The sequence below is a fragment of the Lethenteron reissneri genome, chromosome 23 (assembly GCF_015708825.2).
Source record: "Lethenteron reissneri isolate LAM-NWPU_2019-01 chromosome 23, ASM1570882v1, whole genome shotgun sequence".
NCBI lineage: Eukaryota > Metazoa > Chordata > Hyperoartia > Petromyzontiformes > Petromyzontidae > Lethenteron > Lethenteron reissneri.
The window spans coordinates 3,489,378-3,507,545 of record NC_083801.1 but is presented as its reverse complement, the minus strand read 5'-3'; the positions used below and the strand labels follow the sequence as shown (position 1 = coordinate 3,507,545).

Sequence of the window (18,168 nt, the reverse complement as noted above, 5' to 3'; positions counted from 1 at the left end):
CATTAAGCAGATTGCACTTCTAAATGCAGCCACAGGCCCTTCCGGGAGAGAGAAAGGATGTATCCACGAATGAATCAGTCACTCTATGCCTACTCTGCAGTGTACTGCACATCGATGTGTTGTGCGCCCATTTGTGTTAGGTCTGCCCCCCCTCGAGTTTAACTTACCCAGGAATAGCCAAGACACAGCGGCAGAGGACCGCAGGTGATAAATTGGCCGCACATTGATGAGAAAGGCTTGTCTGAGCAATCCAATACTAGCAGAAGCCCATGCACTGGCAATCTGCACCTGATGATGTGATTTTTACCACACAAGTGTAGCAGTGCGCGCTTGAATGATCAAATTACAGCACAGGCATCAGAGATGCAATCAACACCTTGCGGTGGGAAGCAGGAACCCTGCTGCTGCCCTGCCACCCATAAGATGTGAATCACGATTAAGTGGTGAGCACAACGGATCCTGCTCGAATTTGGACCTGGTATAAATCGTTACGATCGTTACTGGGTCAGCGGCTTTTGCACTGCACTTTGCTGGGTGGCGTGTCCGCCAATGGGCAATTTAAATTGAGTTGGTGGTTATTTTTCTACTGTGAGTCTGCAGCGTAATTACTGTAACAAATTGCCAAAGCGAGCTCTCTATCTGTACAAGAAATAAATACACGGCGTGCCATTTCTCCCAAGCAGAGGCCACCGAAAGAGAAGTATCACAACCCAAATGCCACATTTGAAAAGTTGTACGCAAATACACGGTAGTGCATGGCGAATAATCTCCTCCGCACACCCTGGACACCCTTGCAAATGAGGGAGCCACGTTGGTGAGATGTTAACTCCCTTGCCTGGTATGCAGGAGGTCGTGGGTTCGATCCCGACCCTGACGCCTGCTGCATATTTGGAGTTTGCGTGTCTCTCTCCCCGTGGCCGTGTGGATTTTTCTCTCGGTTCTCTGGTTTTTCCCTCCACATTTAGAATCAACTTGCGTTTAGAGTATTTGGCTGCAATACATTTCCACATGATAAGCCACTTCGTTGAGCTATCATTTGTGGGCAGGTCGCTTCTGCAAAAGAGCTATATAGCTCAGTGGGCCCTATTTAGTAAAATAAAAAATAGTTCATATTTTTTTATTTTATAGATGCTATATAAAGGCATTACACGATTTATGGGTCAGAGTAATGCGTGCTATTCACCTCGCAGCGTGTCTGCATCACCGGTTTTCTTGTTCCCAGTTCATACTTTATAACGGTTGCTAGCGTGTGCTCCAATTTGTCCGCATTTATTGTGTTATTTGCCATTTACTTCAAGCACCCCCTTCAAGATGAGTCGCAAGCGTAAATCAGCATTGCCGGCTATTACTCAGCAAAGAAATCTCGGCAAACTATGAGCCTGCGAACGAAGCGGGACATCGTGAAGAAGGCACGGGAAAGGAAAACGCTTGGTAGAGATTGCGTGTTCCCTCAACTTAGCTGCATCAAGTGTGATAACTGTTATCAACAATTTCCATAAGATCAAGAGCAGTAAAGTATTATTGTTAATGATTATGTTTTCATTGCTGTAAAGGGAAAGTAGCCGATATGTATCATTCTTGCATTACGAGAACGTGTCCTTAATTTTTTTCTTTCAAATAATCGGAATTCTTTTTTCGATCGACGATTTTCCGATTTTACGGACCGTTTTTCAAAGAATAAATCCTAATCGTAAATTGAAGAATGCCTATATTAAGGAATTTTCTGGGTGAAATATTTTTAGAAAAATTATTTTAAAAATAAGTTGTTCAGTTTAACACGTAGGCTTTCACGACCAATATCATCCATAATACAGGGTTTTTGGGTTAGATCGCGTAAATATAAATGTGTTGTTAAATCCACCACCACCCGACATAGTCAATTAGCAAGGTTTGTCACGTAAACAAAACGTGCCAATTCGTTACTCGTACAGCACATCGGTGGCGGGTTTAATGACACATTTATATTTATGCGATTATAACCCGAAAACCCTGTATAATTATGGAAGTTGTTCAGTGCTTGGCAAAGATATTTTTTTCTCAGGGTCCCTCGCCAGATTAAGTAGAGGGGGGACACTGAATTAAATAGTTCCCATCAATTCTGTTGAAGTTGTGTTCAACATTCGTGTAACTTCAGGGCCACATTGTAGATATCTAAGCCACACTTTGCTCGGGTAAATGTATTTTAAGGATTATTTAAAACCTACCGCTGTCATATTTTATTGAACCTAATCCCTTCAAACATGCTGGTCTACTTACTATGCAAAGTTGAGAAGCAGTATTCATTTCTCTTCAGAAAAAAATATTTGAAATACATTGCTTTGCGTTCGTTTTTCCTTTGTTAAAAAGATGCACTTTCAAAGCAATGGTGTTGTTTTGAAAGTGTCCCCATAGGCAGCTGTGTCGGATACAAGATCGCCTGCTGGCTGTGCCACCACCATGCCTCTACCCTCGGTCGTCCACCGCACCTCTCTTCAACTGCTGTCTCACTGCACTACAGGTCACAGTGCAAATCTCCACAGCAGAGCGACTCACAAGCTCTTCTCTACACCAGGGACCAGGGACGTCAATGCCGGGCGTCGTTTCTCTGTGGCAGCCTCCCGCCGTCTGGAACGCCATCTCGCTGCACATTCGCAGCAGCATTCAATCTGCGCTGATTTTAAGAGACGCTAAAAGGCCCTCAACTCGTTCTCTCCTGGCTTTCGAGTGAAGAATGAGCTTGGCTATGTGCCTCTGAGTCACAGCCATTTACGTCTGTGAAATATTGTTCACGTTACAAATTGCATTAGAATACTGAAGTATAAAGGAGCTTAAATGGAAAGGACATCTGGTTGCAGTCATTTTTATTAAATGTATCAAATAATATCTTAGTAGACTGCATTTCAAAACCACAATTCTGGTAACCACAGTAAAACCAAGGTAAAACAGAGTGAATTCATGGTCATGAATTTACAACACTTGCATAATATGTCGCGTCCCAACCAACTGGACCATACCCTTCAAACCCCACTATTGCTCAAGCCCACAGTGAGACCACATGCTGTGCTAAATAAATAAATATAATCCTTCCAAAATGCATTATTCCATCATCACTGTTCGTCTCCATCTGCATCCATGGTGTTGAAATGCAACGTGAAAGATTAAAACTGGGATAGAGTGATCCACTATCACGTTTAGCAACAAAGCCAGCTCCCACAGTGTCCTTGTGCTGTGTTTTGTTGGCTGATCTGCAGACAATTCTCAAGCTCAGCAGAAAATGAATGAACACTATCAAAGGAAATTTAAGAGGTGGACTGAGACCTCCTGAAGTTCAAAATCAGTATACAATACAACCTCAGCCTGCCAGACACAGGATGGCCAGATTTTGCATTTAAACGCACAAATGGCAACTCATAATAATAAAGTATTTTTTTTAAATGTACCAGATTTTAAATGCAAGAACAGAATACATAAAATGTAATGTCGACTAATGTACAAAAACTTTAGGTGAACTTAAATATTGCACACGTGAATAAGAAATATAAATGACTTAAAAAAGGGGCAATTAAATATTGCACAAAACCGTTATGTTTTGGCTGAGTCGGTTGCTGGCAATAAGTATCAGTTGATAAGAGTTTTTTTGGGTTAAATCGCGTAAATATATATAGATATCGTTAAAACCGCCATCACCCGACACAGCCAACTAGCAAGGGTTGTCACGTAAACAGAACATGCCAATTCGTCACTAGTACAGCACACCGGTGTGTTGGAGAGCCAAGCCACAACATTTACAACTGAGTACAACGTTTCGCCAGTAATTACAACTAGCTTCATCAGGCGACAGCCTCTATTATGGATGATACTGGTCGTGAAAGCCTACATGTTAAAGTATCAGTTGACAGACAAATTAATAAACACAGTGGGAGAGCATTGATTCCATCATCAACGAACAGATGGCCTATTCGTTGATATTTTAATTGCTCACGCAATGCTGGTGACGATCATAGAGGTTGAAACTGGTACAGGATTTTCGTCGTTTAAACAAATACTGAGACAGCGCCATGATACGGTGGGGGTTTTTTTGGTACGTTAGATCGCGTAAATATATAATGTGTCGTTAAAGCCACCATCACCCAACACAACAAATAATTAAGGTTTGTTACGTAAACAGAACATGCCAATTAATTACTAGTACAGCACACATATTGGTCTCGAAAGCCTACGTGTTAAATAGAGAAAAAACATTTGTCTGGAAGGGCCTGTTTGCCCGGAAGGCACATTTCTCAATGAAGCCTCAATATTATTTATTTTGGTGAAGTAAACAATGTTGGTGTATGATAATTGGTTCTTTACCCTTCTATCTGGCAACAAAACTGACACCTGGCAAATGAGGTCCCCATAATGTTGGTGTACATGAAGTCAACGCCTCATTGCGTAATTAATTACACCTACACTTCCACACAACCCGCCTAGACAGCACGTGATGATATTGCACCGGTTCGCTGTTCCGTACTCTGCTGTTCTTGACTTGGGCCTCACCGTGTCGGTAGATAACGCTTGCCTAGGACACCTGCCAACCCAGCAGCCTTTGTTGCTGGGTTGCTGATGGGCCCCAGAGAAGTGGAACCCACCCCTGTAAAGTGTGCCTTATTAGAATTACTGCTGCTGAAACAGATTGCTCCAGAAAACCACGACACCAGCAGCAACGGGAAGCTGCATCTCATTAGTGTCTCTGTTTAGGCATCTAAATTCATGAATGCTGAATGACAAGCTTGTTATTTCATTTCTATGAAATATATTCGGCCTGGATGCCTTCAGGGTTTCTTGTATTTTTGCTTTAAAATAATTCACATGATCGCCGATAAGTACCCGTTTGAATCATGCTTATGTGGAAACTTAGCCAATTACTGTTTAACATGTAGGCATTCCGAACCAATGTCATCCATAATATAGGTTTTTTGGGGTTAAATCGCGTAAATATATAAATGTGTCGTTAAACCCGTCACCACCCGACACAGCTAATTTAGTAAGGTTTGTCACGTAAACAGAACATGCCAATTCGTTACTAGTACAGTATGTTGGAGAGCAAAGCCACAACATTTACAATCTGGCTGTCGCCTGATGAAGCTAGTTGTAATTACTGGCATAACGTCGTACTCAGATTGTAAATGTTGTGGTTTTGCTCTACAACATACTGTACTAGTAACGAATTGGCATGTTCTGTTTACGTGACAAACCTAGCAGATTGGTTGTGTCGGATGGTGGCGGGTTTAACGACACTTTTATATATATTTACGCGATCTAACCCCCCCTAAAAATAAAACCTGTATTAGCCAATTGCTGTATGCCAGAAAAAAATGTTTACTTCACAAATACACAAATAAATGTGGTGTTTTAAATTAGCATCAAAACATTTAATCTGCGATTATAAATGTAATAAAGCATACTCGTATTCAACAACGTAATCTCTTGTAGGTTGATAAATGGTTACCACTCAGAGGGAATCATGGTTGTTTGATGAAAAGACCAGCCACGGCCATGTGAATGGAGAATTTCCACGACCTGCTCAGGGCCGGCAATGGAGGCCACAGTCTTCCCCATTGTGCATTGAGCTTGGCAGATGCTTTAACGAGACTGTGACAATTGCCCATGTATATAAAAAAAAAACAATATAAGAAATATATAACAAAGAACATAGCATCTAATTACAAAAATATTGTATGCAATTGTACAAGAAAAGTCAGTTAAAGGGGTTACATTAAAAAAATAGCTATGGAAATTTAACATGCAAAAAAATAGAGCTGAAGAAAAATGAAGGTTTGGGTGGCGTGGAAGCAAAGTAGACGGCACAATTCATGGCAGCTCCGAATTTGATATCCCACCTGTGGCAGGTGCAGCTGCAGGCCCTCACTTGGGATGGGCTGGCGACCGGGGGTGGCATCCAGCTGCAGATGAAAAATGCCCTGAAGCACAGCCTGCGCTGCTCGAGCCTTCGCCAGCTTCTTATTGCGACCAGATCCCTGAAATGTCTGCCCATCCACCGTCACAGCCATTACAAAGTTCCTGGCATGGCTCTCGCCGATTTCTGCGACAAAGTCAAACCTGAGCCCAGGTCGCATTTCATTGAGGATCATCAGCGGGTTTTTTCCGCACGAGAGAAGAGGGTAAGGTGGGTTGCTTGGCTGCTGACCAGGCACGGCAGGAATGAGCGACGCCTCGCTCCTGCTTGCCTTCGCCTCGAAGCCGTTGAGTCCGAATGTAGACAGAAATGACTCGCTCTCGCTGGAGTCTTGAGAAAAAGAGTCACTCTCCCCAGGTAGGTCAAACTTGTTAAAGTTCATGCCCGGGACGTCGGCCAGGTCGGACGTGAAGTCGGTGATCGCTGCGGTGTTCTGGCCCATGGCTATGTGGGCCTCGCAAGCGTTTGGAAACTGCACGAAGGAGCGCAGGGCCTTCTCGGCCGCCTGCAGCTTTGCCTTCTTCTTTGTGGAGCCCGAACCCTCGAAGGTCTGACCATTCACCTCCACGGCCATGATGAAGACGGGCGCGTGCACGGGCCCCACCTGGTTCACCATCTTGTACTGAATGCCCGGCTTCACCTCGTTGAGCTGCATCAGGGCGTTCTTTGGCACAGCCGGCCCTGGCGCCCTCCTCCGTTTTTTCGGCCGAAAACGCGGGAACATAGAGCCATTGCTGCCCTCCTCCAGGGGCCTTTTGCGTTTCGTAGAGCCCCTGTTCGCGGGAATGCTGGCTATGGAGCACAGTCCGAGAGCGGGCTCCGTGATGGACATGTTGTTTCCGATGTGACGATTCTCTTTAACGTCGGTGCTGCAAGAGTCTGAAAAGGGATATTGTAACACGGACAAGCAAATGTGTGCATTCAAATAGAATAAAGACCACGATTGTATTATTTTAAAAAAAAACACCAATTAAGAATAATACATTTTGACACGTGCTAATACACTTGCAGCCATGTGATATTACTGCACACATTTTTAGGTCACGTGTTTAGGAAGCCACGCAGCTTCCCAAGTTGACAGTTGCTCACGATCTGGAATTCATTTCCACAAAATAGAAAAAAGCAGACCTAATATGTATATTGGAACCGCTGTGGTATAACTGTAATTACATGGAAAATAGAAACCCTTTCTGGCAATAACTCAACACATTTCAAGACTGCCACAAAAGTAAGAACTAGATCATGGATGACATTCAGGCAATGGTCTTTCATCATTGCCGAGAAGGAGGGACATTGCATTTGTTTCCCCTTTGAGGGCAGTCTTCCCGATTAATGCGTTGACTGCCAATGCAGAATCACAAAAAAAATTATTGCAAAAATTCATGAACTTTGCTTTGACAGCTATGGAATGAAATGTTCTTGCCATTACATACTCCAAAGTCTGTGAAATAATTGCAAAGGCATTTTTATTTTATTATTGCATAATTATTTGTGGATTATATGATATACTGCAATGTGATATTTTTACGATAGCTTATATTCTATATACGTGTATCTGTCAAAAAAAAGCGTACACATCAAGCATATAATATCGAACATCAGGTTAAATCGGTCATGGCTCTCTCTCAGGCAAACTGAACGGCGAGGGCAGGTTGACGTTGACCCATTACGGGGGTTTATTAGGTCGTTGTTGCAGAGGGGTGTTTAGGAGGTGCAACGTGGAGATGGAGGAGAAATGTGAGTGGTGTACTCAGTGGCTCATTGCTCGAGTGTAAACATACACACAGGCAAGTGGAGAACACGATCTCTAGCATTAAATCATCGTCATCATCAACAATGACTAATCCACTGCTGGATGAAGGCCTTTCCCCCCCCCAGCCACTATGATCCCTCATCATCGTGCACCGCAAAAGTCCACCTAGCACCTATACACGTGATGATTCTATCGCTCCATCTCCTGGATGGACGTGATTTCGGGCATGTTTCTCTCCTGCCACTCCGTCACTAGCCTTGACCATAGCCGAGGTTGCCTCGAAGTGTTGTCCACCTGCAGTAACTGCGGTGTTATTGGTCACCACCCAATGCTATTTTACATTATGTAATGCAGAAAGTAGCGCAAAATGTGGTTCGTACATTTAGGCTGTTGTATCAAAGCCACGGCCAATAAGAGCCAATTAGATGTATGTCGGGGTATATAAAGTAATAGCAGCAAACACACCATTACATATTTTCATGGGGTGAATAAGTAGAACAAACAACAGAATAAGTAGCACACTTTGCACACGGTGTGCACGCACTATCGTGGAGTTTGCAATGAAAAAATAGATTTTGGATGCCATACATGGTGCATTCCACACTAAGCATGCACTCACAACTATGTTCTATGCATCACAGAACCTGTGAAAAGCTCCCAGAAGCGGGTGACTACACTTGCAAAGGTAGCCGGTTGTCCATTCAATACATATCACGTTAGAGTTACTTGAGAAATATACTATTAAAGATACAATTAACGCGTTTGCTGATATGCCCCTTCATAACATCTTACACTGTGGTTCCTAACTGTCAAGTTGAAATTACAAAATTAACTGTGATCTTGGCGACCACGTGTCCATATTTCATACATATTTGTGCACACTGTTTAACAAATACCAACGGTGGTAGTTGACTGCTGGCTAAGACTTGCTGATGGAATTCCATGAGAGGCAGTTCACCGGATCTAACAGCAGATGAAAACACTTTCATGGCCAATATGGCCACCACCAACCAGCTTTTCCTACCTTTAGAAAGTGAGCATTTGTATTCCATTTCTTTTTACGTCACCAATATAATTTAAGTACAGTATGTATGATATATATATATATCCATGTAGCATGCGTAAGAATTGATGAATTGCGAATAGAAAACTATGAACGTAATTGTGGAGACTGGAGAAGTGCTTAATGAACCCCAACAGGAGAGAAATAAGAATAAATCACATGCAAACGCTGTGCATACTCCACACGTAAGTATAGTATCCAGGGTCGGCGAGATACTCACTCATATTCTCTTCATTCTCATCCACTCCAGTCACATTTGGTTGCGCTCTGAATTGACAAACAGCTGTGGTCCTTTCTGAAAGTGGGAAAAAAAAGGACACGGATTTGTATTATTCAAGCTCTATTTCACATTCATCCCAGAGATACAGCTCCTTCCTGAAAAAAAGACACAAGACTCAGCCATTGTTATATCATGATGAGTGAAACAGATGACACTAGACTGTAAAAAAGAATTTCAAGGAAAGGAATCTGCCGATTAGCCTACATACACCATTTAGGTTCCTCTGTGTTTTTTTTTCAGATTGCATTTGAACACACACACACACGCGCAGTGGCTATATAGGCAGAACGACCGTTTACAAAACCTGCTTAAGTAGAGTTTCCATTTTAAAGTCAATGCCCCCACGACTTACAAAGCATAAAGTGGTGAGTTAAAAATCTCAGCCCATCATTTCTCTTTGGGTTGATACAATCACGACCGTTTTGCGAGAAATTCCAGTCGTCCGATGGAAAGAGCAAACCCACACCCCGAATGGGACTGTAAAATTGTCGCGTCCAAGCCAGCTCGTCGCAGCAGAAAAAAAAGTTCCGACAACTTTCGTGATTTACCCCCCCACTTCCCCCAAAGGGGCCCCCTCTACCCCACCCTTAAGATACAATAACATTTCAGTTCTGCACAGCGCACTTAACAAATTAAAAGTAGTAATTTTTGGGTGCTGTACAAGGTGACCAGGGTGAGTATAACGCTTTAGCTAAATATAAAAAAAAGTTTCATTAAGAAACGCTCACGCAAAAAAAATAATTGCGTGGAAGAATCGAATGGTAAACCTAATGGTACATATAAGGGGTTATTTAAACAACATTTGTACGTGATGAACTGAAAGAGAGAGTTAGTTTGTGAAGAATTATTATGTATATATGGGGATGCATTTATGCACCAATGTGTGGGTGCTGTGCTTTGTTTTTCTCTTGACTTTATCAACACCGTGACCTCGGTTTCAGCTCTGCATTGGTGTCTAATTTGCATCTCTGTGAAAGGTGTCAAGCCTATCGATAAATATAACTCCCTAAAACTTGTATAGTACTAGCAGTGCAAGTTTACAGCTACTTTTCAAACACATCTTATTCAGGACATGTAAAAAATGTGTTGATGTTTTTTTTTTCCATCACTGAATATAAAATAAACAACACAACACGTTTACTTTTCATGGACGGTCTCGTAAAAAAGTGTTTTTTGAGGTGGCACAATGGAAATTGGAGTTGCATAACAGCTCAAGGTGTCAACTATGATATCCCCTTTTCTTGATAAGCAATGAGAGTCAAATGTAATGCAGCACAAGTCAATAATGTTTGACAAGGACATAATCCAAGTTCTCAAGGGAAGTGGAATTTCATCTATTGGCTGACCTTTGAATTTTCATAGTTTCTTCATCCAGATTTGACTTTATTGCTGAGTCTCATCAGAAAGCTCTGTCCTTATAAAACAATGACAATGTATGTTATGGACAGGAAATAAACAATAGTACTGATGGGACTCAGAGACGCAGTGAATTATAATGGGTTGCCGCGTTTAAACAAATTAATCTGGGAAATATAAATCGGGAAGGCCACAGATCATTTAATGAATGAAATGCTTTTGTGCGATTGAAAAGAGTCTTATTAAACCCCTTCATAAATATCACTACAAAAAATCGAAATCACTCTCCACTCAGCTTCCCCTCGTCCCACGTGTATTGTTTGCCTACGTAGTATCTACTGTGACGCCCATACAGGTGCTATTGTACAGCTATTTGAAGTCAAACTGCATTTTATTCTCCTCAGTCTCCCAACTAAAAAAAAAATCAGTTGGCATTCCACACAAGGGCGGTCACTGCAGAGGCGGTCACTGCATCGCCAACTTTTAGATGCGCTTCTGTGTCCGTCTGGAACGCTCTTCCTTCCAATATTCGGAAGCCACTGGAGCTATGCACTTTCAAATCTCGACTCAAAACTCATTTATTTAGAACTTCTATTTTGTGTTTTGTTTGTTGTCCTTCCCTGCACCTACGTACGGTGCGAGAGAAGTTTAACGTGCAAACACAAGCCACACTGTCCAACAAATCTGACGACCAACATCACCCTCGAGAGGTCTTTATCTAGCAGTATGTTGACAAATAGCTATAAACGAAACGCACCATATGTTATGTTATAAGTTCGAGTTAATACTGGTGGTCATGGTTTATTTTAAGTCTGTGCTCATATAATACTGCCAGCATATTCCAATAGGTGTTTTTAAAGGCTACCATTGTAATATGATAGCGAGCAGTCTAGTTTACTCAATGATGAATGGATCCTAACCAATGGGGCCAATGGATACACACCACGTCCCTCCATACTGCATCACTGAAACATTTTAGACTCAAAATATATATTCAAAACAGAAGAAGCAATCGAAAATTGCTGCAATGCAAGTTGCGCTTCAACACAGGCAATGAGAGGACGAAACTAATTTAGGGGAAAATCATACGTAGTTAACATTGAAACATCGAGGGCAGAAGGTGGCTTGTTTAGGCCAACTCTAAACAATAGATAGAGATGCCTAGAGGATAAAATAGATTAATTGGATATCTTTAAATAATGAATGAACTGTAATGAATAGTGCATTAAAAGAAGGGGAAAAGATTACAGAGCAGAGAGCAAATTGTTCAACACTTTAAATATATCATGTATGAAGAGGAAAATAATAAATGTAACAAGCAATGGAACAACTGCAGATTGAATGCACATCAACTCTGTCAAACGAATCGGGAACGAATGGGAAAAGGGATGAGAGAATGCAGCACACAACTGATAGAACATGCAAGCAATGGGCGGGAACGTGAAAGCAGCAAAAGGAACTTGACTATGAGCAATTCACAAATGGTTGTCCCTGATACGGAGAGAGATTTAAAATGAGTGGAGGGATTTGTGCACTCCAAAGAAGACGGCAGATATAAAAGAGACCCTTTTATATGTTTTGATGGATGGTTTGCTAAATACAGAACTTGTGCCAGCCCTGTTGATATACTGATTTCAGAAGCAAGTCGGGATTAAATTGTAACTTTAAAGGAACAATTTCTACTGTTCCACACTATTGTGATAATGCCCACGTTCCTATTATTATTACCACCATGTACGTAGTTAATCTTCCAAGCCTGTGACTACCCTCAACAATACCCCCTTGCTTCCATTTGTACAGAAATGTTCTGGAACCTCTCGTGTATTCATCCTTCCTACTCGAACAAAAGCCCAACAATCGCACAGTCCCTCCCCAAGCCTCTGACCCTCCACTTTTCTCACAGACTCCTCCATCCGTCGTACTTGCTCTGTCCTCTTAACAGCCCCTTCACCACAGCCTCATCCAGCCTCCTCCCTCGGCTCACCCTCCTCTCCTCCGTAATCCCTCGCGCAATTGCGACGCACAGGACATCGCGACTCGTCTTACCCCCGTAGCAGAGAAAACAGGGTGCCAGATAAGCGAATGCGCACATAAGGGGCTTGCTCGTCTCTGGATTGTCCGAACAAATAGCCGTGACGAGCAGCCTCGTTGACGCCCCTTTCTAAATCCACTGCTGGATGAACGTTTCCGCCGTGACGCGTTGGTCTTGGCAAATATTTAACCATACTTCACCATGCCGGTCAGGGTGCGGGGTCAAACCCACGACCTCCTGCGTGCCAGGCGAGGGAGAGTGCATCTCTTTCGCCATCACGGCACCGCAATAAACGCGTGACATCTTAACAAACGAGGGCGCCTTCACGCGAGGATATGCAGGCACATATTTATGTATTGCGTAAATTAGGTGCGGTTTCCTACTACGAGTGGCCATCGGATATTACGTGCGTCAGTACTAACCGCAGGAAGAGTGCTCTTTTGAGCAGCGTGCCTAGGCAGACGATGCATTCTTAAGTTAACATCACCACCTCATAACCCTTCCCATCGTTTGCGCACGTTTATTATTCCACTGCCTCTTGTTAACATGGCACTCTTGACAGCAGACAAGCGGCTGCATCATTTTCTCATCTGTAGGCAACGCCGAAGTCAACTTCGGCAACCGAGGGCGACGGTGATTAGCTTCTCTGAAATGTGACATGTACAAAAGACACACGCTCTGGAGTTGCTTGATAAGAAACAAGCCCTCAAAGGAATATAATAAAGTTCCCACAGTGCAAGAATGCCAGGAAATTGTCTAAAGTCACGAGATATATTGATAATTCAGCCGGCACTCTGCGTCACAAGACAAGTATGCATTTGCTTGACCAGTGGTGTTTCGTACTTCTTGGTTCTTTCGGTAAAGTCACGGTAGGTATAAAATAAAGAAACAATTGTTTCTTGCTGTGGTTGTCCCACCTGATGACGGACGCTTGTGTTGCGCCCGAAACGTCGTGATTTCATTGATTTTATTTTCTACCTACATGACTTTACCGAAAGAACCAAAGAGTATGGATCCCTGCAGTCACGAAAACTTCAAATCTGGATTCAGTGGCGTTTCGTTGAACACGTAGTAGGATTTCGTGATCAATATTATTCATAATCAAGGCTATTGGGTTAGATCGCGTAAGTATAAATGTGTCGTCATTCTCACCGCGCCAGCGCAGCCGAAAAGTGAGGGATTTGTCACGTAAATAAAACGTCAATTAGTTACTACTTCAGCCCACCGGTGAATTGGAGAGTAAATCCACAACATTTACAGTTTGAGTCCCGTGACGTTTCGCTGGTAATTACAACCAGCATCATCGGGCGATTTGCCAGAATCATTCCCTCAAAGGAATATAATGAAGTCCCCACAGTGCATCGCCCGATGATGCTGGTTGATGTAATTACCGGTGAAACGTCGTACTCAAATTGTAAATGTTGCGGATTTACTCTCCAACACACCGGTGAGCTGAAGTAGTAACTATTTGGCGCTTTTTTACGTAACAAACCCCTTACTGTGTCGGGTGGAGGAGGGTTTTGACACATTTATACTTACGCGATCTAACCCAAGAACCTTTATTAGAGTGACGTTTCAAAAGAGCAAGATGGACATCAGCTATTTTGCAGCGCAAGAGAAGTCCGTGATTAGGACAGCTGAAATAAAACTACGTACCGTAATTGTACATTCACCTTAATCCTTACTCAGCTGCATCTCGCTGCCAGCTTCAGTGTTCAAATGTTCATGGCAGGTGTAGACCACACTCGACGCTACCCGGGTCTAATTCCAGGCCATGGCTAGCAGCAGTGCCGAGTGACATCTGAACCTGATCCTGGCTCTCCTCCTTAACAAACCAGCACAGGCCAGCGTGGTTAAGTATGATCAATCTTGACTTGAAGCTTTCGTGACTTGCAGGAATCCATACTCTTTGGTTCTTTCGGTAAAGTCACGTAGGTATAAAAAAAATATATTATTTTTATTTTATTTTATACCTACGTGACTTTACCGAAAGAACCAAAGCGTAAGTATGATCAATCAACCCCAATAGACGACATGGCACGGCAAAAGGCCTTCATCCAGCAGGCGAATTTACAAAAGGCTGTAAATGATAGAGACAATTGGCAATACTGTATATGAGATCAAAACATGTTGTTTTTAACTACCAGTGCAGAACATGCCCAGACATTGATCTTGTTCACTACAGTACCCGATTACCGGATTTGATATTGTTATTATTTTTTAATGAGCATGTTGCTTGTAATTGGTTTTGCACCTGTCGCGCAGAATAACTCTGCATCCAAGAGGCAAATATTTGGTTGCAAAGTGAGCCGATTGGTTTATTAACACGAAACTTGCGCTCCTGCTGCTACCCATAGCGACGAGGATTACATTGAGCGAACTTTACTGCCTGCTATTGTGTGCTCGCATTACAGCGCTGACTGACTGACTGACCTTGCTGGACAACATATTGCCCTATCATTTGTTCAGTCTTCATACAACCTATCTTGGACCGCGTGTTTGTGCGTAGCGATCGCAATGTAGCAGTCAGTGGCTGCAACGTTCTTGTACGCCGTGAGGACATTGTCATCCCGAATTGCAAGGCTGTTACACACTGGTTATAGCTGCACATATTGAAGGACATAGTGCAATACATAAATACACCTTTGCAGAACCCATAACCTGCGCAGAAAGATTTAAATGACAAACCCGTCACATGTTTCTGCCACATACTGTAAGAAAGTACAACAGAGTAACGTTTACATTATTTTGACGGTATCGTATACAGCAATTGAGTATGTAATTGTGGCATAATCAAGTCTAGAGCAGCTATATAATTTTTTAACAAACACAGTCAGAGTTAAGCGAGACATATGTTCGACGTCGTTCTTAATAACAGCACTGCGATACATATGTATTTTAAAAGAAACACTGACCTGTTTTTTGTGTTCATTCACACAGACGACGAACAGGACACATTAACGCAACAACAAAGGCATACGCGAATGGCTCTACATACCACATGGCAGCCTGGTACGGCTTTTGCTGACCGCTACCCTCATCCAAAATCAATAGGAGCCACAAGCAGGATGCATCAGTGCAGGATGCATCGATTGTCTCCACTTCAGATTCTTCTGACTTTAAGTGGCGCCTCTTGCTAGTAGGCTTTGCTTGGTCAGTCACTCAACGGCGTGCCTTCTGCACAACCTTAAGCAAACTTCATATCCCGGGACGGCCACTTGTGGGTTGCCCTGGATGAGCACCATCTCTCTCTCTGTAGTGGCACCGATCATCTGGGACTCTCCCACTGCACACACTGAGCTAAACTGTTTTTAATTTTACCAGGTAAGGCCGACCAAGCTAAATGATAGCTCCGTTTCAGTTTCATTTATTAGGTATAACCCTCGATTAAAAGCTTTCGTGACTGCAGGGATTCATATTATTGGTTCTTTCTGTAAAGTCACGTAGAAGGGAAATAATAAAATAATACAAATGTAACAATAAAACGTCGTGAGAATTTTTTTTTTCATTATTATTTCCCTTCTACGTGCCTTTACCGAAAGAACAAAGAATATGTATAACCCTGTGAGCCATGCGGCTCTTGACTCGGGTGCAACCGCAACAAAACTAAAAAATGAACAAGAAACCAACGAAGTGGCTCATCATGTGGAAATGTACAGCAGCCTAATACTCTTAAACGCGTGTTTCTAAACGTGGAGGGAAAAAAAGGAGGACATACAGAAAAATCCACGAGACCACGTGGAGAACATGCAAACTCCAAATATACAGGCGTCAGGGTGAAGATCGAACACGCGACCTCCTTGCAAACCAGGCGAAGTAGTTAACATCTCGCCTCCGTGGCGACAGTCAGGCACCATCCATCTGCAGGCAGCAGTTTAAGGTCCACCTGTTGTTCAGGCTGACTTTGAGCCATACGATAACTTCGTGACTGCGTGGAATTGTAGCACAATGAATGAGTCTAATACGGTTTGGGAAAAAAAATAAGAAATGTAATGTTTATAAAAATATGCTTTTCAATTATTAATACTAACTAAAGCAACTGCAGCGCATTGTTGCGAATTTCACACGTACTTCATTGTCCACATGCTTTTAATTAACTCCAACAAATCTCCAGCAGTTGTAAAATGCACGTTTGTTGCGATTCATTCCAGCCACCACCCATGTTAACAATTACATCACGACAGTCTAATCAGAGTCATGTTACAAGAAGATGTTCCTGAGAGAGCAGAACACTCGCACTCTGGCAGGGAATGGCCCGCGTTTTGTGTAAACAATCGTTAAAGGAGTTAGCCAAACATCTCAATATAGGGTCACAGAAGTCGGGCAATTTTTTGACGCCCATTCTGTCTGTCTTCCCGTTTGTCTGTGGGTTTCTGTTCCCTTAAACCCAACGAAAATTGTGCACGTTACAAATTTGTGAAAATGTTCACGATGCTTCTGAAGTCGCTTGCGTTGACTTATCTCATATAACTTGGGTGGTGCTCCCTCAGACTCGTTACAGAGTGGCTCAATAATGTTCATGAACTACGTTTTTATCTTCGAGAAAAAACGAAGATAATGAAGTGATGTATGAACAGATGTACTCGTTTATGGACTCCCAGCCCCTATTTAAGTCTAGGCTCAAGACCTTCTGTTATCCTCTTTCATTGACTCATAAAAAAACAAGTACAGCACAGTACAATATATTTGGGTTGTTAAACGATAATGGGGATACGTTTTTTTTTGTATCGGTGACCAATTCCGAATGTCAGGAATTAGCAATCGATTCCAGTGGAATGTCAGTGATTAATGCCGTTGTTGGCGAGCGCAAACGTACAAACTAAATTACTGCACGGTACATTTTCCCTTCTTTCTCATGTAAAAGTTGAAGATACATCTAAGCAATCGCTAGCGCATGAGACTTTTTATCAGAGGGGCCTCCATTATAGTGACTTCTAGACGATATTTGATCTATCCTTCCATGCTGATAAGACATGTTGGAAGAGGTGGGCATACCCACACTTTACCCCACCACACACTAATCTGTTATCCTTCCCCCGCACCTCCGATTAGCACGTTTGGCTGCGTACGAAGTGAAAGCAGTTCAACACAACAACAAAAAACAACATTCGCGGCCAGGTGAAGTGTCGAACGCCCGCTGGCAGGAGGCCACGGGACAGACCCAGGTGCCATGGGTCGACTGACTGAGATGACTGCCGATGCACCACCTGTGCCCCCTAATGTGCCAACTTGCTATGTTTTAGCCACCCGGCGCTCTGCTCGTTGTTGTGAGCATCGCTCCTCTGGCCTCCGTTGTTGCTGCCTCCAACTGCCCAGTAACAGCGTCCTTCACGAAGTTCAACACACATACATACGAACTGCCAATTGACTGTGGTGGACCCATTGACACTGCTGGGTGGATAGAGGCGGTTGGGAATGATTTAAGAAACCTGCCCCATTGTTTACACTGCCGTGCCATGAGATTGAATTGAACCGGTGACCTTTGAATGGCAACTCAGGTGTGCCAAACCATCAAACCACAACAGCTCCCATTGTGTCTTAGATAAAAAGCTAAAACTACATAGATCTTCATTGGTAACTATTTTTTTCATGCGATTATCCTGCAGCACAACGTAGAATTTTAACAACGCAAGTGCATAAAGCCACCTCTACTAGCACAATGTGCATGTCTCACTGTTTTGTACATCGTATTGACGTGCAGTTGCATTTTGATGTTACATAAATCCAACATTGCATTGTTTTGTGCAGT

The 18,168-nt window shown here is 42.8% G+C and overlaps 1 protein-coding gene across 9 annotated transcripts in view; it reads right to left on the bottom strand.

Moving 5' to 3' along the window:
• The window catches only part of ADARB1 (adenosine deaminase RNA specific B1), a 124,719-nt gene that overhangs the window by 40,595 nt on the left and 65,956 nt on the right, over positions 1–18,168 (bottom strand). For 5 of the 9 annotated variants that reach the window (XM_061556894.1, XM_061556893.1, XM_061556896.1 and 2 more), the window contains 2 exons: positions 8,972–9,046; positions 5,859–6,814 (listed from right to left, as the gene is read on the bottom strand). In XM_061556894.1, coding sequence (XP_061412878.1) covers positions 5,859–6,814; positions 8,972–9,046 — 1,031 coding nt within the window. Of the gene's footprint in view, positions 1–5,858; positions 6,815–8,971; positions 9,047–9,383; positions 9,523–14,075; positions 14,179–15,334; positions 15,476–18,168 lie in introns of those variants that run through there. The other 4 variants (XM_061556897.1, XM_061556900.1, XM_061556899.1 and 1 more) reach the window with 4 other exon arrangements.